Source organism: Dreissena polymorpha, chromosome 10 (genome assembly GCF_020536995.1).
Source record: "Dreissena polymorpha isolate Duluth1 chromosome 10, UMN_Dpol_1.0, whole genome shotgun sequence".
NCBI classification, from domain to species: domain Eukaryota; kingdom Metazoa; phylum Mollusca; class Bivalvia; order Myida; family Dreissenidae; genus Dreissena; species Dreissena polymorpha.
The window spans coordinates 61148393-61175982 of NC_068364.1; the positions used below are offsets into that span (position 1 = coordinate 61148393).

The following is a 27590-nucleotide window of genomic DNA, read 5'->3' on the forward strand; positions in this document are numbered from 1 at the left end:
AAGGGCAGATTACAGGTTCAATACCCAGTTGGGTTTGGTTCTTAAGATCTTTCCAAACAGAGCAAGTACTTATAATTCCCAGAAAATTAGCTGGATAGTTTCCCTGTCCACACAAGGCCTTTACTTTCATCGAGCTAACAAAAATGAGCAACACTCTGAGAAAACCAAGCCCACAGTTTTACCAGATAAGCCCATTCAGTCTGCTTATGCTAGTCTGGGAAAACCAAGCCCACAGTTTTACCAGATAAGCCCATTCAGTCTGCTTATGCTAGTCTGGGAAAACCAAGCCCACAGTTTTACCAGATAAGCCCATTCAGTCTGCTTATGCTAGTCTGGGAAAACCAAGCCCACAGTTTTACCAGATAAGCCCATTCAGTCTGCACATGCTAGTCTGGGAAAACCAAGCCCAGAGTTTTACCAGATAAGCCCATTCAGTCTGCACATGCTAGTCTGGGAAAACCAAGCCCACAGTTTTACCAGAGAAGCCCAGTCAGTCTGCACATGCTAGTCTGAGAAAACCAAGCCCAGAGTTTTACCAGATAAGCCCATTCAGTCTGCACATGCTAGTCTGGGAAAACCAAGCCCAGAGTTTTACCAGATAAGCCCATTCAGTCTGCTTATGCTAGTCTGGGAAAACCAAGCCCACAGTTTTACCAGATAAGCCCATTCAGTCTGCTTATGCTAGTCTGGGAAAACCAAGCCCACAGTTTTACCAGATAAGCCCATTCAGTCTGCACATGCTAGTCTGGGAAAACCAAGCCCAGAGTTTTACAAGACACGCCTGTTCAGTCTGCACATGCTAGTCTGGGATGTAACTAAGGTTTTTAGGAATCTATTTCTTTAAAGTAAGTATTTTCTAAACAAATCTTCACTCTAGGATGACTCCACAGGCTAATCTGTGAAATACTTCACTAACGTGGAGACTAATTTTTCAATATTTCATGTCATTCTATTCATCCAGGTTCACTTTTATTTTACATTTTGTACCACTGTATGTTCTTTTGTGTAGGTTAGAGTAGAACATGTGAGTCTATAGTGCAAAACTTGATTTTTTACATGTGGATTTCTTCAACAGTGTCATATATTGAGTGTCGAAATTGGCTTGGAATTTGTATGTAAACTAATATATAGAAATTGAACTACCCATACGGAATCCAAAGAAGAGATAAAACACAACTTTTATATATTGCTTAAAGAATGTATATCAATTAGACTTAAATACTGTTAAAGATTGTCAAAATAAGACATGCAAAAGGTTTTTATACAACTTTTTGCAATTTAAATTAATAATTATTTTGTATTTAATTAACAACCAACACACACAAACCTCTTCAAAATTATCAACTGTAAAGAATATATTAGGATAACAGATCTCCTCTTGTGTTCCTTTACTGTCCATCCGTCTTTTACTGGGCGAGGCATACACTCTCTGTAAGGATATTTTAGAATGAAAACAATATTATCATTCAATGACTGAAAATACAGGCTTCCTGAAAAGGCCGGACCGCCGGTCTTGTCCGGCAAAATTCTTTACGGTCAGGCGAAGTTTCTAATATCGCCGGTCCTTGTGACAGGCCAAAAAAATATGACTTAATAAAGAAAAGTCTAATACTTGCCAAATGATCGAAAAAAGCAACATTAGAATCACTCTTTTTGTGAATTTCAAGCCTTTTTTCAGTAAGAACACTAACGCGTCACTAGTTCTTAAGAGTGCTCTCCCTTTGAAACGTTGTTTTTTCAAAAAGGTCAATTTCATTGGTCCGACATATTACCATCTATCTAATTACAAAGGTTATAACAAAAAACTACACCTGAAAATAAATGTAGTTGCTAAAATTCTTCAATGGCAACACCAATCGTGCTGCGTGATTTTGTTTTGAGTCTGACTACAATTTTAAGCTGTTGTCCATCATACACTGTAATCACTAAAACACACAAGTGTTTTGATTTACTTTATTGAGTGTACTTATAGGCTGCACATAGCAATAAATATGAGTTTTAATTTACTTAATTCTTCAGTTGTAAACTCACGCTTTTTGGTCAGGTGAATTTTTGTCCGGACAGGCTAAATTTTCCATCAGCCTGTCCGGTTGACAGGCACTTTTTGGGACTTTTCAGGAAGCCTGAAAATATGCAGCTTGTATAAATAAGAAATTAAACTATTTAACACTTTATCCAGGTATTTTATGTCCTATTCAAAAATTCAGATGTGGTATAAGTTTCATTGCATGATGGTCTTACCTGTGAATACTTTTTGAGACATTGCAAATGTTTTTCTGCAGTTCTTGTGCACACAGCACATGTCATTGTGTAAACAAACTGAAACACAGGCATAAACATTATTTAAGTTAATCAGACTTATGTTCAAGTAATAGAAATACTTTTTTTCTTCAAACTGTTTTCTTATTACAAATGTATTATTATTTTCTGCAGCATCATAATATGGCATACAATCTGTCTTGATCTTTACTTACGTAAGAAATCTACATTATTGTTGAATATCTTTCAACACATGAACAAGATGTACATACCTGATGAAGTATGATATTGAGGTAAACTGTCTCTTCCCAGTTAATGGTTGTATCATCAAATGAGGGTTGCTTTTTGGAGTCTTTTCTATATACTTCAATTTCTGCCTAAAATATTCATTTTTTTATAATTTTCATCAACATCACATTTCAGTTGACATAAATTAAAAAGGTGAAAAATGGACTTCAAAGGTATAATTTAGTGATAGACCACTAGATTCATGAACCATTGATTTAAAACATTGTGTACAATAAAATTCAGCAATTAATGCTAATACATTTTCAGACAAGGATGTCATTATTATTTTGGACACTATCTAATTCAGATCAATTATTTCTAATACCATTTACATTTTTGTAGTACAATATTAATTGAGTACACGTTAATGTCTTTCTATTGATGGGCCAGTGCATTTCAGTATGATAGATTGAAGCCAAACACTAAATATGTTATATTAATAGTGTGTTATAACTTGTTTGTACAGAGAGCAATTCAAATATGGTTCATGCCAGACAACAGGTGTTGGGCTCGTGGCCAATTCACTGAAACACTATCAATATGTCATAAAACAACACTTTTCATCACTTTGACAAAAACAAATGTGTGATATAATATTATATGTATTATATCAGGGCTCTAGGAAACGCTTAATTAAGCGTATTTGTACGCATAAAATTGACAATGACGCTTATCTGAAAATATTTGAGTCCCCAGGATGCACCTTTTTGCATAACTGGGTATTACTCAATCAAACATTGCTTTGTATCCAGTTGCAAGATGCCAAAGTTTTCAATTAGATGTTTAGAATGGCTGGTCAATAGAGGGTCTGTGACTTAAGTTGCCCCATTTACAAGTCATGCAAAGTTGAACATAGAAATGTTCAGTCAGGAGCCATTAGACTTCTTGAAATTGTTCATAGATGATATCTTGATTAATTGCCTAGTGATATTTAAATATGCTTCTGCAGGGTTAAATGGCCCATTAAAACAACACTCAAGAATGACAAAATGAGAAGAGTTAATCTTATGTCTGCTTAAATAAATATTTTCCTGGCACTGGCAGTACATATGGGGCTCAGTTACTGGTCAGATTCAGAATCACTGCTGTTTAATGAAATTCTAAATGTTTTTTTAAATTGAAAACAAATAATTGTAACAAAATATACATTTGATTCAAGTGTAAATTGATTAAAATTTACAAGGAAGTAAAAAGATACTAAAACTTTCTGGTCTAATCACAATTTTAAGTTTATAACCTGTTCAGGTAAAAACAAGAGCTGTCACCATAGGATGACTTATGCCCCCAATAAACGCTTGATAGAAGTTATGAGCGTTTCTCGAAACTTAAACGCAGATTTCGAAACCTAAACGCGGACCCTAAGTTCAAGGTCAAGGTCACAGAGGTAAAAATTTGTGTGCGTATGGAAAGGCCTTGTCCATATAGACATGCATCCCAAATATGAAATTGCATTCTGAAGCGACATAGAAGTTATGAGCATTTTTCTAAACCTAAACGCAAAGTGTGACGGACAGACGGACGGACAGACCGACAGTCTGTTCACTATATGCCCTCCTTTGAGGGCATAAAAATCAAAATTTTAAAAGTACCATCATAATCTACAATCAATGATAAATAAAAACAAGAGCACTGCATAACAAGTGCCACGCTCGGCTGCGGGTGCAGTTTTGAATAGATGAAAGCTTGTCAGAATTTTTAATTTTTTTATTAATTTTTTTAGAGGTCACAGTGACCTTTACCTTTGACCTAGTGACCCACAAATGGGTGTGGCATGTAGAACACATCAAGGTGCAGCTACATATGAAGTTTCAAAGTTGTATGTCGAAACACTTTGATTTTAGAGCCAATGTTCAAAACCTTGACAAAATGTTAAGGGTTTAGCACGACGCAGACGGCAGACACGACGACGGACACGACACAACGAGCTGGCTAGGACAATACCTTGGGTTTTCTCCGAAAACAGCCGAGCTAAAAATATAGGTTTTATTAACTTATGTCTTATAATAATTGAAATGGATCGTGTTATACTCAGCCACCCATTTCAGCCTCTATTATAGAAATTATTCCAGCAGTAATGAGGCTTATCAGTTATTACATACATAGCAGGTTAAAGATTAAATATATTAATTAAGCTCAGTTAAATACACCAATAATACAACATTAACACTTAAGTGTGTTTGTTTATATTTGTTCATGTTTCCCCAAAACAGCCAAATGTGAGTTGTTTCTGATTAATTATGATGGGCAAGGTGTAATGAGGGATATCAAACAAGTGAAGAGTTAAAACTGGACATTCAAGTTAGGAATGGTGTAATATGGGTTTTTAGTAATGAAACAATTATATTATATGTTAATTGTATATTAATTCTTTATTTTATTTGATTTTTTGCGGAAAATTTTAAGACACGTGCAATACATGTATTCAATGGGACTTCTTTTGTACTCCTACTTTTTCCTTTTGGACTTTTTCATAGCAATGAGTCCAAGGACTCCTGGTTTAAAATCCTAGTGAGACCCTGTATATTAGAATATTTTTTGGGTCAAAATGATGAAAAATGTTGTTTTATGACATATTGATAGTGTTACAGTGAATTGTCCACGCCCCCAACACCTGTGTGCCAGATAATCTCACCTTAGGTAATAATCGATGTTCAGCCTTTTCTTTTCGAACATAAAACAGCATGTCATCTCTTGTTCCGTCAGAAGTTTCATTAGTTAAGAAATATCTTTCAAACAGACTTGTCCAGAACTTCACAGTTCCATCTGGGATGAGTTCATAATCTGAAACAAACAATGTAATGTTTTGATTTTTTGTTCTAATGATAGTTTTCTTGATATGCTTAATATTTGAATATTTTCAGTAACTATTCTGTTTTTAAAAAATGCATTTAATAGTACTTAAAAATCAAAGATAACAATTAACCCTTTGCATGCTGGGAAATTTGTCGTCTGCTTAAATGTCGTCTGCTGAATTTCTAAAATTGGCATTTTCTTCGATTTTTTTCAAAGAATACTATCAGAATAGCAAACAGTTTGGATCCTGATGAGACACCACGTTCTGTGGCGTCTCATCTGGATCCAAACTGTTTGCAAAGGCCTTTAAAATTCGGTTCCCGCACTGAAAGGGTTAAAGCAATGTTGATGATTCCAAATATTGTAGTGTGTGCATACAAGAACCTGCAGACTGGTAGAGCCACATTCTTGTGTTGAATAAAACAAATATATACAGAGGGCGTTATCCATGATAATCAAGACAGCAACGCCCATGGGGAGACGTGCTTTTCTGCATTTGATACCCTTTGGTACTTTTATTAATTTTTTTTAAATGCTACTCACTTACCAGATATTTCAACAAGTAAGTGATAAGCATTTATTTTGTTTAAATATTTGCTTTACATGTATCAACTTTACTCGCTACCAAATTCCTAAGCGAGATCACAAAAAAATAAGCTCCAGCTAAAAACAGTCTCAGCGAGGAAAGTCAATATATGAAGCAAATAATCATACAAAAGAAACGCTTATCACTTTTTTAGGCACAGACCTCGCCCTCTAGATAGTCATGTGTATATACATATTTGCAAATGCTTACATGAAAACACATAAACATTATCCTTTTACCACTTAGGTAGGTATTTTAAAGCATTTGTAGCCCCTTAGATAGTTCAATTTAATTTAAGACCTTTCTTACTAAATTCAAGTTTTAAAGGCTTCCTTTCCAACCCTTAGATACTGATGAGCAGCAAACAGCATATAACTTAAACAGACTGCAAGTAACTCGCAGGCTGTTCTGGTTTTATGCTGGTTGCAAAAGCCATTTTCACTTTGCTTCTAATGGGGGAAAGGGTTAATATGCTATATCCCTTTTGAATTGTGGGTAATTTTTCATGAAGATTTAACATCACAAATGTTTTATACATATATGGCCATTCATCAGTAGGAACATAGTTTTTAACCTTTGTTCTTTAGATTTGTTTCTATTTTTCCAAATGTTTATCATCTGTAAACATCAAAATAATCTATTGTTTTGATAGAGTCCAATCGCCATCTTGAAATTAAAGTCCTTCTTGAGTGGTGGTTTCTTATTGGCTGTTCCAATGTCAAGATTTGCATGCTTAAAATAAAAATTGCAGGGGAGGTTACTTTCTATGGTGATTGGTCATTGCACATGCTGACGCAATTTGTGACAAATGTAAACAAACACTGTAGAAAGTAAAATAAAGGATTTTGTGTTCTTTAGAAACAACATAAAGGAGGAAATATTGTTTGTATTTGATAAAAACGTATCAATATGAATTTACAATCTTTTACAGTTTTTGACCCATTTCAGATCAGGAAAAAAATGATGACTGTGTCAAAATTTCTAACCGAAACAAACATTCCATCAAATGATTACACGTGATCTCTATAACCAAGACTAAAAAGGACCCACAGTTCAACAAAAACAAAGCCAGACAAAAAATAGCTCAAAATCATCTGAACATGATTATCAGTATCACAAGGCACATTTTTCTGACTGTGTTTACTGTTGATGGTGGACGAACCAGTTATCGAACACCTAAGAAATTACCTTAAATTATGTTAACATTGAAACACTTAAAATGACAAAAACATTTTGTTTTAACAAATGACTAACAGTTTAATCATTAAATAACTTATCTGTAAAGTTTTCCAGCAAATATCCTTCAAGAATTCATAACAATGATTCCCTGGTTATTGTCACCTCTAGCAGACAAAACAAAATGGCGGCCGATGTAAACATGACCTTTTACCCGACACTTCATAAATACTACTCTAGCATATACAAAGTCACATGACTATCACGTGACCCGGACTCGGCGAAAAAATCTGCGTCGGCTGCAATCAAAATTGCAAACGGAAATATGCTTTTGGTGTGTAAATGCACGTTTTGATAAATGCATTCAAAAAGTAATAGCAAAAAACACATAAAACCGTGTAAATAACAATAAATGCATTCCTTTAACCTGTTTTCAGCGCATTTGTTTCAAGCTAAGTAGGCAAGTAGGTCAGTCACTTTATGTGCGACCATTTGTTTATCAATGTGACGTAATGCGCACTTTTGCGCATGTGCATACAGAATCAAAACAAAACGTCCGATAATAGGTGCTGTTCGATAACAGGTACTTACAATATCAATTTTGCATCCAAATCATGTAAGTATATCATAAGACATGAGTATTTGATAATTGATCTGTCAAACCAAAGATCTATAATTTAATAAATAAATAATGGTAAATGTTTATCTATAGATCTTAGTTGCAATAATTCAGCATTATAACCCAAATGGTTGCTGAGAGTTGCAATGTTCTGTCTATTGAATTTGTCCTAATTAAGGTGCAAAAGTTTATCAACACTGCAAGGGCTAAGGAACACTGATGCTGTACAATCTGTCAACTTTGCCTAAGTAAAACACCAACTCATGCAAATGGTACCATTAAAGCAAGAAATAAGTGTTTTTAATTACTTTGTTATTCTTTGTGTTGCTCTATCTACCATATTGGAAAACTGTGGCAATGTTGCCGATTTAAAGGGTCGCTATTGGTTAGGTTGCAATACACCAATCTTTTGCACATTGTGATTTTCATTGTAGTTGATAACAATTTTCAACAGACATCGAACATTTATACTGTTCCATATTTAAACACAAAAATGTCAACAAGAAAAGTGTAGCAACATTTTTGTGTTTTAGGGTGCATATGAAGAATATCTCCGTAGGTTGCCATTAAGGTAATTTAATGTGTTTAAGTTTATGCATTGTTTCCTTTTTTGTCACTAATAACGTCAGTATAGTTATGCGCACTGATCAGGAAGTGGTGCATATGGACTTCCAGAGCTGTCTAAGCAACAATTATCGAAGGCTCAGGGAGTCTGTTTATATGGCCTATCCTTTACGCTAATAGGACTGGCCCTCCTCATAATATCGTGCCTTTAACCAAAACATTCAAGAAGTGCTGGCGAGATAATGGTTTTTTTTCAATTTATAGAAGTTGTAATTTATTTGATTGTTATCCATGAATATGACGACTATAATTCTCATGATTTTCGATGTTCGTTGGAAAGTAGCTAATTTTTATTACAGGGTGATGCTATGATTTTTATTACGTAATTCACAATTATATTAGGTTGTTTATGGATTAATAGAAGCTTCATCAAAAAAAAATATTATGTTTTTAATGCTGCTTATTTTTAAATAAAATGTAAAAATATTTCAGCGATATGAGCAAGTTTCGTTTTTTTCATTAATTTTAGAAAATGCAAATGCGAATAGTAACAAATCTTAGCAACCAATCGGAAGGGCCGATATTATGAGACAATGTACATTAAAAAGATTACTAACGGGAGCTAAGTCGAGCCAGTATTTTGTCAAAACATTGCCGATTTAAATGCGGTTTTTGTTTTTATGTCAAATAATACGCATTTAACTATAGATTGACAAACAACACATGCATGTTTTTGTATTTCAAAATTCGTATGTTATTCATTAAGAATAGACCAGTTCACGCGTGACGTCACGCGCACCTGCGTGTTTACATCCGGGCTATATTGGTAGTCAAAAGAAAGATACAATCAATGGGGAGAAATAGAGCGTGGTCGGTTATATTTAAACGATTATATTTAGATTTTATTTTTCAACATGCCAACAAGTTGTTCTACGTTACTGAAACAAATAAGATTGAACACAATGAATAAATAGATCAACTCCAAATAAAAAACATTAACAAATTAACCATAATGGTATTTGTCTGGGCAGGGACCTTTACCCTGGTCCGGGAAAACTAACATGTTGACACATTAAACAAACATTTAATTAAATTAAATGCAATAGTTTTCATTTGATTGTTTGCATCAATCTTAAAATCGTTTAAGCCTTTGTATTCCGGTGTTTAATTGCCCCTTTATTCTGCCTAATCCGATTATCTCATTTTTATCAGATATTGTCCAGACCTAACTAACAACATGGTGTCATAAATCACACTAGGTGGCAGATGACAGTCTGGTCATTAAACACAATTGATGATGCCACCATGTCTTCATTCTGGTAGTATTAAGTAACTAGGCATTTGGTTGAATAAATTTACCGCCGACATACTTAACAGTTGCTTAAATTAGATATGTTACGGTACCTATTGTACAAATTTGAAGTCTATAGATTATCGGAAATTGAACACGGTAAAGATACAAGCCCGTTTTATTTATAAAAAAATAAAGTATTTATGAATTATACAATGTAAATAAAAATATTTAACGTATTTAGCGGGCATCGGTTAATTATAAATACGTCATTCCGTATGAAGATGTAATGTTACGGCAATGCACGAAATACATCATAAAAACAAGAAATTTCGTTTGACATCAATGGGGGTAAATAATAATGAAACAATATGTATATATTATATTATATATATTATGTTGTGTGTGTGTGTGAGTTTGTGTGTGTGCGTGTGTTTGTGTGTGTGTGTTAAATGTTAGATAGTTGTCACTCATACTCGATCACTAGTAACGAGTTTACAAAATACATGAATACACAGTTCAATTTGCATCATGTGAGGTTGTGTTTTTTAGTTGAATGTTAATATTCCTCAAGTCTTTCTCTAACAACACCCATTCAAATTAAAATAACATGTAAATACCGTAATGAACTTCGCTTTTAATAGGGCTTTGTAGAAGCTAGTACGTTTATTTTCAATGAAACACTGACACATTCTAGCTATCACTAATTTTTTATTACTCTAGTTTACGCATGCAATTGATAATTATAATTTTACAATTAGATGTATCATTATTTTTACTGAAGCTTTTCTGCAAATAATTATACGGCTAATGCATAGAGCTCTTTGTTGTGTCGAATTGTCTGTCGTTCAGTCTTCAGACAATCTTGATTACTTTGATGCTTATGACGCGTTCTTTTAAAATGCAAATAAATGGGTTAATGCATTCTTTTGGCACTAAATATTATATTTTTTAAATATTATTTAGGTGTTATTTTTTTTTAGTTTCTTTCCGATTTATTGACTTGACAAGTCTCGTTATCCATATGCCTTGCGTTAGGTGTAAGCAATGCTTTTGACTACCAGTGCATTTCGCATGCGCGAAAATCAGGAATCAAAACAATAACAATGAACTGGTCTATAAGACATTAAGAGGGCCGATACTACGGATAGACATGCTGTAAAGCCTATTATATATACTTGGTCAAATACGTATGTACACTGTAAGTTACCAACATATAAAGTAATCAAACCTCCTGAAATCGAAAAAGATGTTGTTTCCCGCTTTCTCTCTTCTGCGATCACTGACAACATATGCTGTAAGGAACTACTGGTCTTCATTTCACTGTCGACATCTTCCACTTCGTCTCCGTCAGCCATGTTTGTTTTTATTTAACTGTACGGTATAATTTTGTTATTCAATGTTGGCTACATTCTACTAATGCGGTAGACGGGAATGAGTCGTCAATTGAACTACAAATAATTGTGTCTATTCAGAGGTTGTGGTTAAAGCCAAATCGAATGTCCGAATGAGCAGCTATGAACTGTACATAATGCAATGTATAGCATGCTATTTGAATGATCATCTTGTGGGACAAACGCATCATTACTTAAATCATGTCCGCCTAGCGACAGGATGTCACGGGTCGTGTTGGAGCGTTCATTGCATCTCCCAATTAGACAGCAAATACTGGTTCTTCAAAGGAAACGGACTCGAGAGCTTTAAAATAAGCCTCAGGCTTCCGATGCAATCGAACTTAAATTAATAGGTTTAAACTAAACAATATCATAGACCAATACACAGTAGTGTGTACCAGATCAAACCATCGTGCACGCATTTAATTAATCGGTTAATTGGAAATGCTGTTTAAGGTAAAGTTATTGTGGATGAGTCTAATAATCATGAATAATCTAGATTGGATAAGAGTATTGAATCTGATGTTATTTTTTGCCACATTGAGAAAACATCATCCCGTTTAACGTAATAAATATTGCAAATAATAATAGTAGATTTGGGCCCAGAGCCGAAGTAATGCTCGAGTGATCATTGTCGGTTCGGGTACTAAAATGCACTCCGGGTACTCTTAAGTATACTTATATGTACCCCGGGTACGAAAAATATATTAACACGTACCCGGCCATTTTAGACTGTGCCCGAGTTGTATTCCCGCCCAAAATCCAATGTCGAAAAACGCGCTACTGAATACAAAACACAATTCTCTGTGAACAAAACCTGCCCCAACATGTTTTTTTTTAAGTAAGATTTTCGATAATATAGAGGTCATTTTACTGAATATTGACATAAATATGAACATAATTAATTGGAAGAAAAAAGTCGACAACGACCAATTTCGCGTTAAAATTCCCGGGTACGTTTGCGTACCCAGGGTACATAATATACTTAAGAGTATCCGGGGTACATTTAAGTAGTACCCGAGCCGACAATGACCAATCGAGCCAAAGTAATGGATGTGCTTCGACTAAAGAAAAATGTAAAATAGTGTAGCAGGAATAATTCGTTTCTATATTTCTGCATTATATGGTTTTGTTTTAGATTAATACTTATCTGGTGTCTAATGTAAATTGCATTTGTAAAATTCATTGGTGCCAGTCTATTTTGATATATTTAACCAACTGTATCGTCGTTCTTCGTGGATTTTATGTTTATTAAATATTTAGGCCCATACATTTATTCATTTTTATGTTAAGATTATGATGTAAACTTGCCATTGTGCGTTTTAGTGTGTACAGATAAGGCAAGGCCTCTATTTTACTTGTAATGCATGAAATTCTCATGGGATCTTTTGTTTCAAACAGTATAAAAGCCAGTGTGTAGACTTAAACTGGACGCTGTTTAGCTCAAGAACACTAGAGGTAATTTTTACCTACGTTAATTCCCTTCCACTTGTTCATTCATTTATTGTCTAAATAAATTTAATGAAACATCTTTAAAATGTAACTGTCATTTTGGTAGTTGAAGTTCTGGTAGTGTTGTGTGTATTAAATTAACAACGTGTCATGGTAAAATTGTCTCTGTATTACTTACAAAAATCCGGGGTAAAAGGGCAAATTAATAAATTAGAGTAAGCCTGTTACAATAGTAAATATGTGCCTTATTGTAGCTCATTGGGTCATTGTCGACCTGAAATGGCCCATCAATCGTGATACATCGGCTTTCTCGAATTCCTCCGAAATAAATCGTCTGCTGATCCAGAGTGATGGCCCACAAGTCACCCGGGGCGACTAGAAGCTGATTCTTGTCACCCTAGGGTGACTTCAAGCCGATTCATGTCACCCTGGGGTTAGTTGAATGTTATTGTTTACATTCGGGATTTTCCGCGCATGCGCACTGGCTGGTTGGCAAAAACACTGGTTACAGTAACGTAAAACGTGTATACATGTTGTTTGTTTAGTCAATAAAACCGTACAAAAATCCAAAATAAACATTAAAACTCTTAAATAATAGTGCAAAAATATAATATTTTGTACCAATAAATGTATTTTCATAAATATAATTTCCTCTGTATAAAAATACGAATTAATACATCAAAGTAAACGTGGTCGGAAGACTAAAAACTGGCAATCCAACAAAACAAAACAATAAATATTCTTTCCTATTCTTTGTGATTGTAAGATTTTGGTAAATTATATGTCAAAGATAATAACACATACATTAATTTGATGATAATTATAAGTGGTGTAGATATTGTTATTGTTCATAAGCGAGCGAAAGTGCAAGAGGGGCATTTAATCAATTATAAAACGAAGCCCTAAAAGCGGAATACATTACAATTTATAAACATTGTAGTAATTTTATTTTCCATGGAATGAGTTACCGTTTCGATTCCATCGAATGACAATATCATAAAGTTTAGCATACATATGAAAATCAAGAACTGCATATTAAGCAAATTAAACTGTCTTTGCGTGCACTCTCTTTACTGGTGATAAGGAGTGATAACAATCTAGCATTTTATGATAACTCAATCTATATATTTATTTATTTTACGCAAGTATATTTTACCCTTTTGTTGCTTGCTTGTTTTCATGATGTCATTTCGTACACTACAGAAACGTACAATCTTAACACGTAATAGCCGAGTTTACATTTGCCGGTACTCGTTAAATACGTTAATTGTGTAGCAATGAAATTGCACAATATTTTTAATTTATAGTATTTAACACTATCATTATGATTAAACAGGCTAATATATACATACGCTAATTCCTGTTAATCCATTTCGGACAAATATCTTCATTTTCTTAAATATGTTAAAATATTTTATTAAAGCAACTGTTTCGTATTTTGGCTTTACAATTTTGCTTAGATGATCGCTCAATATGCCAAGAGATGACATGGAGGTATCATAAATTGTGTTTAATGACCAGACACTTGTATGCCACATGTGGTTTATGCAGGGGCCCTAGAATAGGTCCCTGGATTTATCACACCATGTGTTCTTTGTAACTGTTTGGACAGTATCCGATCATAACGAGATAATCGCTTTATGATGAACAAAGGTGCAATAAAACACCGGGTTAAAAGCGCTGAAACAAAGAGTGTCAAAACTGGTGAGAATAATTAAATAAAATCAATTACATTTATCAAGAGAATTTATTTAATGTGTAACAAGGCAAGTTTTTACAGGCATAAATGTTCAAATCAGTTACTATATGTTGCGTACATAAAGTCGATCTATTTGCTGTTTGTTTATATCCTTATTTTTGTTCGTTCATTAAATTTGATTTATTCTGAAAGAATTTCAATATCAGAGAATTTTTTATCAAAAAAATGGTCGCGAAGATGTGCGAAGTAGAGATTTTTATGGTAACCGCATACCGCGCTCGTATATTGTGTTTCACTCCAGAGTTCGTTTATAGTAAAAACAAATAATAACAACAATATAATCGTTCCAAAAATGCATTTCTTTGCACGCTTATGTTTTATTCAGACATAGTTAGTAAAATTATATTTGATATAGTGCATGATTATCAATAAAAACGATTATTATTTCAACCTTGTGTTATTTTTTAAAAGACACCGATTTTTTTTATTTAGATATAAATTAAATTTTTATTGTAACCATAATTTAATACAGGCCTGATTTCGTGGTTTCATTAACAGATAGTCTAATATGCATTTTATTACATTTATGTTTAATGCGAACCTGTTACATTTCACTATCAAAAAATGAAATGTTGGTATTACGGTGCTGTTCACGAACATTCGAATTGAATACATTTAGCATATTATGCATTTGCTTATTTATAACAAGATGGCCCTTATATGTTAATTGCAATTTTCACATTTCTCCAGTGACAATGTATGTTGTATTAGAAATGTTGTTGTTGTAATATAAGCCGTACATTTTACACTTGAAGTCGCTTTAAGCTGGCTAAGCCGCGTTGAAATCACCTTATTGTTGTTTTTACTTTAGTTAAAACAATATTTAAGTTAACAATTTATAATGATTTCCCTTGTTTATGATCCACAGAAAATAAATATATAATTGGAAATCATTTAAGTAATTAAATAGTTTTCTTTTCTTGTGTACAGTACCTAACAATGCCTTAATGTTCCTTCATTCTGAGATCCACGCAACATACTGTTATTTATTAATCATCGACAATTACGCTGAGATTAATAAGCACGTGTGGCAATTATTATGTTGCCCAAACTGCTTAAAAATATTGTGCATCAAACGGTATAACACGTTTTATAGAACACACACCTGGTGTGGTTAAACTATTTATTGTGTTTGTTTTCTCATTACTCGTTCATATGTTCAAGAAAAAAGATAAAATAATAACCTTTTATAAAGTATGTATAGCACCTACAATTTTGAATAATGATCGAACAGTAATGATCATGCATTTGATATAAAATCTGTGTAAACTCTTAAAAATTACGTTCATTCCATATGTACAACACGCTTTGTTTGTCGGACAAAATGGCGGCCAGATAAGCGTTGCTGAGGGGTGTGTGAAAAATCGATATCTGATTGGCTGATCGACAAAATGTGGGCGGAGTTGGCGACTGGTCAATTGACATGACGCCTTATCAGTGATCGCTCCGCCCACTTAATCACGTGGCTCAGCGGGAAGAAAAACTAGACAAGCTAACACCAAAATGGCTACTTTGCCTATAGACTGCATATAGATTTACGCGATATTCCGGATGATTTTATGGACTTGTTTAACACCATATTACACTTGTAAAGGGGTTGATGCCATTTAGTTATTCTGCAAATGCAAAAAATATACGATTAAAGAGAACATCAGCTATTTATAACGGGTACATTAAACACGCTCTCAAACGCTTGCGCGCTTACCGAAATCGAACCCGTTATTACGTGTAATGGTGGTATTTGTAATAAATTAACACTTCACCGGTATTTACCCGTGTTATTAACAAAATTATTACCAAAACATTCCCCCCTACCCGTGTATTTGACACGAAATAGCGCTTTATAACTGGGAATTCGGTGAAGTTTTACGCGCTTTCTGACGCCGGGTGGGTACCTCAATCCCACATGTTATTGCGTATAAAAGTGATATTAATCATATTAAACATTGCTTATGGGACATTTATCAATCACTATAATTTAAAGCGCAAAATCAACACAGAAAATTTGGACATTGTCTGATATAAAATTAGCGTTGTACTAAATGGAATACGATCAGGATATTATAGATTAATAAGGCTACCAATATTAGACGCTCGCGCAGGTACCGACTTCCCCGAAGTTACCGCATTTATTGGTTAACTAATATCAGTAATAATAACTCTTTTACAATAGCATTTATCGATACGTCTTTATTAAAATAATAACAAAATGGTTTTCACTTGTTTCTGACACACACAGAAACGCGATTTTTAACGGGGATTTCGTAAACTTACACGAATTGGGTACCAAAATTCTCAACTATTTTACATGCACACGTGGCATATTACATACTTAATAATGCTTAGTTATGGCTTATATGACATTTCAAGTTTGTGAAATAAATTAATGTTCTATAAAGGGGATCTCGGTAATTCTTGAAGCTTCCACTCGCTCTTGTCAAGACCGCATTGCCGCGTTGGAAATGGTATAAATTTAATTCATCTAACTTATCTTTCTGGATACCAAATGTCAGAGTTGCATTAACTCTTTTTACACCTTTTTTGCCATATTTCATTTCCGTTTTTTAATCCGAACAAAATAAACGAAACTCGTTTAAAAAAAAGAGATCTAGGCATTCGAGCTCCTAGTGGGGATTAAACGCGTTTATTAGTGACACCACATGAGTGCAAATGTGTACATACCGTTAATAAGATAATATATCACACGTCACCTTCAAATAACATGTATGATGTCAATTAAGTGCATTACTATCAGAGTAATAAAACGCAGCATGAATTAGGCTTCATGTTGGGTTTTATTTCTCTTTAAGTAATGCAGATGAACCTCGCTTCTGACCTAGTAACTGATAAAACTATTTTAAAAAAGTGAAATATTATGTGATAATCAGATCGATAACATAAACTATTTAAAATCTGCTAGTATATCCGATAAAAATATATTATAATTGTCTTTGACAGTGTTGACGTTCAGTTTTTCGTGGTGACGACCGCATGTATTTATACATCTCTTACACTTCTCAAGATCTCTTTTCGGCTTTGGAAACGATATAAATTAAATGTCACCAACTAATCTTTCAGGATATCAATTGTCCGAGTTACATAATCCCCATTGACACCATTTAACCATTTTTAATCGTCTTTTTAAAGAGAAAAACAAAAGAAACTCGTTGGAATAAAAGTGAACCTAAACATGTAGCTTGTCTAGAAAATGGCGGACATGTCGTTGCTAACGAGTGCGCTCGATTAATCGATCGCTGATTGGTGGATCAATTCTAGTGGGCGGAGCGATCATAGATAAGGCGTCATGTCAATTGTTAATAAAACGTTGAGGGAAGATTCGCGACTCTTCCACAAGGGCATGTTCTAATTTCACGCCGAGTACGGGAAGTGGACTGGTCTTTTCACCAGCCTGTCCAGATTGTCCCAAATGTGTTAATTTACATATTAGTTACATCTTGTATAGGTATCGTGCATACAAATAACTTTATATTCTACAAAGTATAAATAAAAGGCTTTAAATTTACAGAACATAGAACTGTTCTGTTTAAATTTACCGGTCTTAATGACTGGCCGGCCCGCAGCGTGCCAATTGCGCTCCTAAATATTCATAATACTAGCTGTTGTTTTTCGAATTTATTTTATGTTTTCCTGGTGTGGGAACCCAACTAGAATGATAAAATTGAAATAAAATTAGAATAATGTCGCGTTTAATCATTTCCACGTGCTAAAAGATGAAACCATGCATATATATCACACGTGCTTAAGCGTCTAATCTTCACGGATGAATTATTTTATCGTGAGCTTGCACGTGATGTAGTCAATTGATCACATGCACTATTTAAACAAAAATCTGTACTCATAACTCCTGTAACTGATATAACCAATTTGAAGTGTTCCGTTAGAAAAGTCCCCCCCCCCCTGTGTATAACAACATTTGAAAAGAACGTGAACTCTGCTTAAGAATTTCTCAGATATTTTCTAGCTAGAATGTTGTGGTTGCAAAATTTACGGTTTATATTTTAACAAACTCATGAAATATATCATTTAATAACAACAACATGCTCAGTCCATTACAGCAACAGTCTTGCGAATGCAAAACATTAGTTATGGTTATACACAATTATGAATTAATTAACATGTTATCAAAACTTTTATTTGTCATTTCATTTAAGTAAAAAAAATGAACTCTTATACTCTCGATTTTAACATTCAGAAATTGTAGCTTGTCAGTGTACCTTTACTCTTCACATAAATCGAAAACAGAACTGGTAATTTGTCATATTCAATATTACTTGTCAGCTTCTGTAAAGGTTTGTTGAATACATCATGATGCCTTAACAATTTGTATTAGACATGATAATAACATTAAGTTAATTTTACGCACCAAAATATATTATCTAAAATAAATAAATAATAATGTTATTTTCATTAATCCTCCTTCTATGTCTATAAAGGCATAGGTCTCTGTAACGGCTATTTGATGTAAAACCTAAAAAATTGATGTGAAGCAGGAAACACACCATCAATAATTTTCAATGTCGTACTGGTCCTGGTAATAGCCTTCAAACAGCTGCCCATCAGCACCGTACTGGACAGAGGAAGTTGACCGAGAGTTAATACTGCTGTACAGTGTCCCAGACAACAGCTGTTGGTTGCTACGGAGATGACCCTGACCTTCACCTTGACCTACATTGTCCATAGTGAGGTCAGAAGGTTGCACAATGTCATTATTTTGTGCTTTCATGGAAACCATCATCTCTGACGAATTTGGATATGCTGGAGGCGACGCTGAGCGCTGATGGTATACATTCAAGACTCCAGTGTCCAATGCTTGACTTTGCGAACTAGTGTTGATATTGTGTAGCAAGTCCACTTCTGAAACGTTGTCTCTGAACTGGTAACTGGAACGTAGATTTTCCAGTTGTGAATGGATTTTCTGTATATCAGAGTTACTTGCTTGTACATCATCTGGCAGATCAATCACCAGATTGTCTGATTCATTGAAATTCCACTTTGTGGACATCCGGGTCTCTTGTTCTGACTGATGGTCAACATGGATTAGGTTTGCCAAGTGATTTGTGTTTTGGTAGAGAGCGGGCTTAAGCAAAGAAGTTTGCTCAGGGTGTTCAAAAGCTTCTTTAAGAAATATTCTTACACAATGAATAAATAGATCAACTCCAAATAAAAAACATTAACAAATTAACCATAATGGTATTTGTCTGGGCAGGGACCTTTACCCTGGTCCGGGAAAACTAACATGTTGACACATTAAACAAACATTTAATTAAATTAAATGCAATAGTTTTCATTTGATTGTTTGCATCAATCTTAAAATCGTTTAAGCCTTTGTATTCCGGTGTTTAATTGCCCCTTTATTCTGCCTAATCCGATTATCTCATTTTTATCAGATATTGTCCAGACCTAACTAACAACATGGTGTCATAAATCACACTAGGTGGCAGATGACAGTCTGGTCATTAAACACAATTGATGATGCCACCATGTCTTCATTCTGGTAGTATTAAGTAACTAGGCATTTGGTTGAATAAATTTACCGCCGACATACTTAACAGTTGCTTAAATTAGATATGTTACGGTACCTATTGTACAAATTTGAAGTCTATAGATTATCGGAAATTGAACACGGTAAAGATACAAGCCCGTTTTATTTATAAAAAAATAAAGTATTTATGAATTATACAATGTAAATAAAAATATTTAACGTATTTAGCGGGCATCGGTTAATTATAAATACGTCATTCCGTATGAAGATGTAATGTTACGGCAATGCACGAAATACACGAAATACATCATAAAAACAAGAAATTTCGTTTGACATCAATGGGGGTAAATAATAATGAAACAATATGTATATATTATATTATATATATTATGTTGTGTGTGTGTGTGAGTTTGTGTGTGTGCGTGTGTTTGTGTGTGTGTGTTAAATGTTAGATAGTTGTCACTCATACTCGATCACTAGTAACGAGTTTACAAAATACATGAATACACAGTTCAATTTGCATCATGTGAGGTTGTGTTTTTTAGTTGAATGTTAATATTCCTCAAGTCTTTCTCTAACAACACCCATTCAAATTAAAATAACATGTAAATACCGTAATGAACTTCGCTTTTAATAGGGCTTTGTAGAAGCTAGTACGTTTATTTTCAATGAAACACTGACACATTCTAGCTATCACTAATTTTTTATTACTCTAGTTTACGCATGCAATTGATAATTATAATTTTACAATTAGATGTATCATTATTTTTACTGAAGCTTTTCTGAAAATAATTATACGGCTAATGCATAGAGCTCTTTGTTGTGTCGAATTGTCTGTCGTTCAGTCTTCAGACAATCTTGATTACTTTGATGCTTATGACGCGTTCTTTTAAAATGCAAATAAATGGGTTAATGCATTCTTTTGGCACTAAATATTATATTTTTTATATATTATTTAGGTGTTATTTTTTTTTAGTTTCTTTCCGATTTATTGACTTGACAAGTCTCGTTATCCATATGCCTTGCGTTAGGTGTAAGCAATGCTTTTGACTACCAGTGCATTGCGCATGCGCGAAAATCAGGAATCAAAACAATAACAATGAACTGGTCTATAAGACATTAAGAGGGCCGATACTACGGATAGACATGCTGTAAAGCCTATTATATATACTTGGTCAAATACGTATGTACACTGTAAGTTACCAACATATAAAGTAATCAAACCTCCTGAAATCGAAAAAGATGTTGTTTCCCGCTTTCTCTCTTCTGCGATCACTGACAACATATGCTGTAAGGAACTACTGGTCTTCATTTCACTGTCGACATCTTCCACTTCGTCTCCGTCAGCCATGTTTGTTTTTATTTAACTGTACGGTATAATTTTGTTATTCAATGTTGGCTACATTCTACTAATGCGGTAGACGGGAATGAGTCGTCAATTGAACTACAAATAATTGTGTCTATTCAGAGGTTGTGGTTAAAGCCAAATCGAATGTCCGAATGAGCAGCTATGAACTGTACATAATGCAATGTATAGCATGCTATTTGAATGATCATCTTGTGGGACAAACGCATCATTACTTAAATCATGTCCGCCTAGCGACAGGATGTCACGGGTCGTGTTGGAGCGTTCATTGCATCTCCCAATTAGACAGCAAATACTGGTTCTTCAAAGGAAACGGACTCGAGAGCTTTAAAATAAGCCTCAGGCTTCCGATGCAATCGAACTTAAATTAATAGGTTTAAACTAAACAATATCATAGACCAATACACAGTAGTGTGTACCAGATCAAACCATCGTGCACGCATTTAATTAATCGGTTAATTGGAAATGCTGTTTAAGGTAAAGTTATTGTGGATGAGTCTAATAATCATGAATAATCTAGATTGGATAAGAGTATTGAATCTGATGTTATTTTTTGCCACATTGAGAAAACATCATCCCGTTTAACGTAATAAATATTGCAAATAATAATAGTAGATTTGGGCCCAGAGCCGAAGTAATGCTCGAGTGATCATTGTCGGCTCGGGTACTAAAATGCACGCCGGGTACTCTTAAGTATACTTATATGTACCCCGGGTACGAAAAATATATTAACACGTACCCGGCCATTTTAGACTGTGCCCGAGTTGTATTCCCGCCCAAAATCCAATGTCGAAAAACGCGCTACTGAATACAAAACAAAATTCTCTGTGAACAAAACCTGCCCCAACATGTTTTTTTTTAAGTAAGATTTTCGATAATATAGAGGTCATTTTACTGAATATTGACATAAATATGAACATAATTAATTGGAAGAAAAAAGTCGACAACGACCAATTTCGCGTTAAAATTCCCGGGTACGTTTGCGTACCCGGGGTACATAATATACTTAAGAGTATCCGGGGTACATTTAAGTAGTACCCGAGCCGACAATGACCAATCGAGCCAAAGTAATGGATGTGCTTCGACTAAAGAAAAATGTAAAATAGTGTAGCAGGAATAATTCGTTTCTATATTTCTGCATTATATGGTTTTGTTTTAGATTAATACTTATCTGGTGTCTAATGTAAATTGCATTTGTAAAATTTCTATCATTGGTGCCAGTCTATTTTGATATATTTAACCAACTGTATCGTCGTTCTTCGTGGATTTTATGTTTATTAAATATTTAGGCCCATACATTTATTCATTTTTATGTTAAGATTATGATGTAAACTTGCCATTGTGCGTTTTAGTGTGTACAGATAAGGCAAGGCCTCTATTTTACTTGTAATGCATGAAATTCTCATGGGATCTTTTGTTTCAAACAGTATAAAAGCCAGTGTGTAGACTTAAACTGGACGCTGTTTAGCTCAAGAACACTAGAGGTAATTTTTACCTACGTTAATTCCCTTCCACTTGTTCATTCATTTATTGTCTAAATAAATTTAATGAAACATCTTTAAAATGTAACTGTCATTTTGGTAGTTGAAGTTCTGGTAGTGTTGTGTGTATTAAATTAACAACGTGTCATGGTAAAATTGTCTCTGTATTACTTACAAAAATCCGGGGTAAAAGGGCAAATTAATAAATTAGAGTAAGCCTGTTACAATAGTAAATATGTGCCTTATTGTAGCTCATTGGGTCATTGTCGACCTGAAATGGCCCATCAATCGTGATACATCGGCTTTCTCGAATTCCTCCGAAATAAATCGTCTGCTGATCCAGAGTGATGGCCCACAAGTCACCCGGGGCGACTAGAAGCTGATTCTTGTCACCCTAGGGTGACTTCAAGCCGATTCATGTCACCCTGGGGTTACTTCAAGCCGACCGGGTGACTAGAATCGGCTTGAAGTCACCCCAGGGTGACATGAATCGGCTTCTAGTCACCCCGGGTGAATAGACCAGTAGTGCGTTCAGTTACAGCGAACGTTTGCCAATGATAGTTCGTTTCCGATTCAGTCTTATTGAACGATAAGTTCGGCGCGAACGTTTCAAGATGGCGGCTCCCAGAAAATTGATTGCGGTTTTGATGGCGGAAATCGCTAATAACACAGAAAGTACTTAATTAACAGATTTTTCAAAAATAATAAAACCTATAATAATTTGATTATAATTATAAGTGGTGTGGATGCGATAGTGTTATTTTTCATTAGCGATCGAAATTTAGTGTAAGAGGTGCGTTGAATCAGTTATAAAACAAAGCCCTAAAATAGCGCAATACATTACAATCTTTAAATGTAGTTGTAATTTTCTTTTACATTGAATGAATTTTCGTTTCGTTTACATTAATGAAAATAATAATAAATTTTAGCATTCAAATGGAAAAAAACACCTGCATATTTTGCGAATTGAACTGTCTTTGAATGCACATGTATATTGAAAACTCTTTTGTCGTGATAATGAGCAATACAAATCTGGCATTTTATGATAACATAAATCGGAGTTTATACATTTATTTTACCCAAGTACTTTATATCTATATTATGATCAAACGCGATTCGCGATAATGTTTCGAACACTGCAAAAACGCACGATCTTTACACGTTATTACATCGGAATTAATATTTGCAGGTACCCGTTAAATACGATAATTGTGTAGCAGTAAATTTCTACAATATTTTAAATATATTGTCATTATAAAACACTTAAGTGCTATGTTTAAACTGGCTAATATATATACTGAATAGATCCTGTTAATCCATTTCGGAAAAATGTACGCCTATTTTTTAAATGTGTTCAAATGTTTTATTAAAGCAACTTTAAGGCTTAATATGCCAAGAGATAACACGGAGGTATCATAAATTGTGTTTAATGACCAGACACATGGGGTAAATGACCCCATACTGAGTCATACAAATATAGGTCCCTGGGTTTATGACATCCTGTTTTCTTAGTAATTGTCTGGACAGTATCCGATCATATCGAGATAATCGGTTTTTGATGAACAAAGGGGCAATTAAACAATGGGTGGTTAAAAATGCTGAAATAAGCAGTGTCAAAATTGGCGTGAACAATGAAATAAAAACATTATATGTATCAAGAGGATTTAGTTAATCTGTAACAAGATAAGTTTTTACGGACATATAGGTTCAAATAGTTCCTTTATGTTGATTACATAAAATCAATCAATTTGTTGTTTGTTTTCGTACTTAATTGTGTTCATTAATTGGATTCTATTTAATCTGAACGAATTTAAATTTCTGAGTATTTTGTTGTTCTTAAAAGAGTCGCGAAAATGATTGAAATCTTATCACGATGCGGATCATCAAACGCAAACAATAGCAGAATGGCCGCAGTGTTGACGGCCAAAATTTGAGGATGCGCAAACGTGGCGTCATTATCGGAATCCCCAACACCTCCTATACACTTTGTTTATTGTTCAATTCATTTTATGTACTACAAATTAGGAAAAAATATCGAAGTTACACTGAACAAATACAACATATTTATTTGTCCGCCATCTTGGTTTCGCTCGCCATCTTGGTTTCGCTAGCGAACTATAGCGAACTACCTCCCGAGAGGGTTCTCTTCGGTTCGCGAACGTTCGCGGCGAACCGAGCGTTCAATAGCGAACGTTCGCGAACTATAGCGAACGTTCGCTGTAACTGAACGCACTACAGTTGAATGTTATTGTTTACATTCGGGATTTTCCGCGCATGCGCACTGGCTGGTTGGCAAAAACACTGGTAACAGTAACGTAAAACGTGTATACATGTTGTTTGTTTAGTCAATAAAACCGTACAAAAATCCAAAATAAACATTAAAACTCTTAAATAATAGTGCAAAAATATAATATTTTGTACCAATAAATGTATTTTCATAAATATAATTTCCTCTGTATAAAAATACGAATTAATACATCAAAGTAAACGTGGTCGGAAGACTAAAAACTGGCAATCCAACAAAACAAAACAATAAATATTCTTTCCTATTCTTTGTGATTGTAAGATTTTGGTAAATTATATGTCAAAGATAATAACACATACATTAATTTGATGATAATTATAAGTGGTGTAGATATTGTTATTGTTCATAAGCGAGCGAAAGTGCAAGAGGGGCATTTAATCAATTATAAAACGAAGCCCTAAAAGCGGAATACATTACAATTTATAAACATTGTAGTAATTTTATTTTCCATGGAATGAGTTACCGTTTCGATTCCATCGAATGACAATATCATAAAGTTTAGCATACATATGAAAATCAAGAACTGCATATTAAGCAAATTAAACTGTCTTTGCGTGCACTCTCTTTACTGGTGATAAGGAGTGATAACAATCTAGCATTTTATGATAACTCAATCTATATATTTATTTATTTTACGCAAGTATATTTTACCCTTTTGTTGCTTGCTTGTTTTCATGATGTCATTTCGTACACTACAGAAACGTACAATCTTAACACGTAATAGCCGAGTTTACATTTGCCGGTACTCGTTAAATACGTTAATTGTGTAGCAATGAAATTGCACAATATTTTTAATTTATAGTATTTAACACTATCATTATGATTAAACAGGCTAATATATACATACGCTAATTCCTGTTAATCCATTTCGGACAAATATCTTCATTTTCTTAAATATGTTAAAATATTTTATTAAAGCAACTGTTTCGTATTTTGGCTTTACAATTTTGCTTAGATGATCGCTCAATATGCCAAGAGATGACATGGAGGTATCATAAATTGTGTTTAATGACCAGACACTTGTATGCCACATGTGGTTTATGCAGGGGCCCTAGAATAGGTCCCTGGATTTATCACACCATGTGTTCTTTGTAACTGTTTGGACAGTATCCGATCATAACGAGATAATCGCTTTATGATGAACAAAGGTGCAATAAAACACCGGGTTAAAAGCGCTGAAACAAAGAGTGTCAAAACTGGTGAGAATAATTAAATAAAATCAATTACATTTATCAAGAGAATTTATTTAATGTGTAACAAGGCAAGTTTTTACAGGCATAAATGTTCAAATCAGTTACTATATGTTGCGTACATAAAATCGATCTATTTGCTGTTTGTTTATATCCTTATTTTTGTTCGTTCATTAAATTTGATTTATTCTGAAAGAATTTCAATATCAGAGAATTTTTTATCAAAAAAATGGTCGCGAAGATGTGCGAAGTAGAGATTTTTATGGTAACCGCATACCGCGCTCGTATATTGTGTTTCACTCCAGAGTTCGTTTATAGTAAAAACAAATAATAACAACAATATAATCGTTCCAAAAATGCATTTCTTTGCACGCTTATGTTTTATTCAGACATAGTTAGTAAAATTATATTTGATATAGTGCATGATTATCAATAAAAACGATTATTATTTCAACCTTCTCTATATGCGCTTATATGAATATCACCTCTTTTTGCCAACCAGTGGGCGGAGTCTAATATTGTGTTATTTTTTAAAAGACACCGATTTTTTTTATTTAGATATAAATTAAATTTTTATTGTAACCATAATTTAATACAGGCCTGATTTCGTGGTTTCATTAACAGATAGTCTAATATGCATTTTATTACATTTATGTTTAATGCGAACCTGTTACATTTCACTATCAAAAAATGAAATGTTGGTATTACGGTGCTGTTCACGAACATTCGAATTGAATACATTTAGCATATTATGCATTTGCTTATTTATAACAAGATGGCCCTTATATGTTAATTGCAATTTTCACATTTCTCCAGTGACAATGTATGTTGTATTAGAAATGTTGTTGTTGTAATATAAGCCGTACATTTTACACTTGAAGTCGCTTTAAGCTGGCTAAGCCGCGTTGAAATCACCTTTTTGTTGTTTTTACTTTAGTTAAAACAATATTTAAGTTAACAATTTATAATGATTTCCCTTGTTTATGATCCACAGAAAATAAATATATAATTGGAAATCATTTAAGTAATTAAATAGTTTTCTTTTCTTGTGTACAGTACCTAACAATGCCTTAATGTTCCTTCATTCTGAGATCCACGCAACATACTGTTATTTATTAATCATCGACAATTACGCTGAGATTAATAAGCACGTGTGGCAATTATTATGTTGCCCAAACTGCTTAAAAATATTGTGCATCAAACGGTATAACACGTTTTATAGAACACACACCTGGTGTGGTTAAACTATTTATTGTGTTTGTTTTCTCATTACTCGTTCATATGTTCAAGAAAAAAGATAAAATAATAACCTTTTATAAAGTATGTATAGCACCTACAATTTTGAATAATGATCGAACAGTAATGATCATGCATTTGATATAAAATCTGTGTAAACTCTTAAAAATTACGTTCATTCCATATGTACAACACGCTTTGTTTGTCGGACAAAATGGCGGCCAGATAAGCGTTGCTGAGGGGTGTGTGAAAAATCGATATCTGATTGGCTGATCGACAAAATGTGGGCGGAGTTGGCGACTGGTCAATTGACATGACGCCTTATCAG

At 33.9% G+C, this 27590-nt stretch overlaps 1 protein-coding gene across 3 annotated transcripts in view; it reads right to left on the reverse strand.

Moving 5' to 3' along the window:
* LOC127847721 (uncharacterized protein KIAA0930 homolog) overlaps window positions 1-21047 on the reverse strand; it is a 32796-nt gene extending 11749 nt beyond the window's left edge. For 2 of the 3 annotated variants that reach the window (XM_052379820.1, XM_052379818.1), the window contains exons 1-5: window positions 10808-10946; window positions 5180-5328; window positions 2532-2636; window positions 2242-2319; window positions 1328-1429 (exon numbers count right to left, since the gene is read on the reverse strand). In XM_052379820.1, coding sequence (XP_052235780.1) covers window positions 1328-1429; window positions 2242-2319; window positions 2532-2636; window positions 5180-5328; window positions 10808-10934 — 561 coding nt within the window. In that variant the 5' untranslated portion in view covers window positions 10935-10946. Of the gene's footprint in view, window positions 1-1327; window positions 1430-2241; window positions 2320-2531; window positions 2637-5179; window positions 5329-10807; window positions 10947-20908 lie in introns of those variants that run through there. The other variant, XM_052379819.1, reaches the window with a different exon arrangement.
* Between the last annotated feature and the right edge of the window lie 6543 nt (window positions 21048-27590).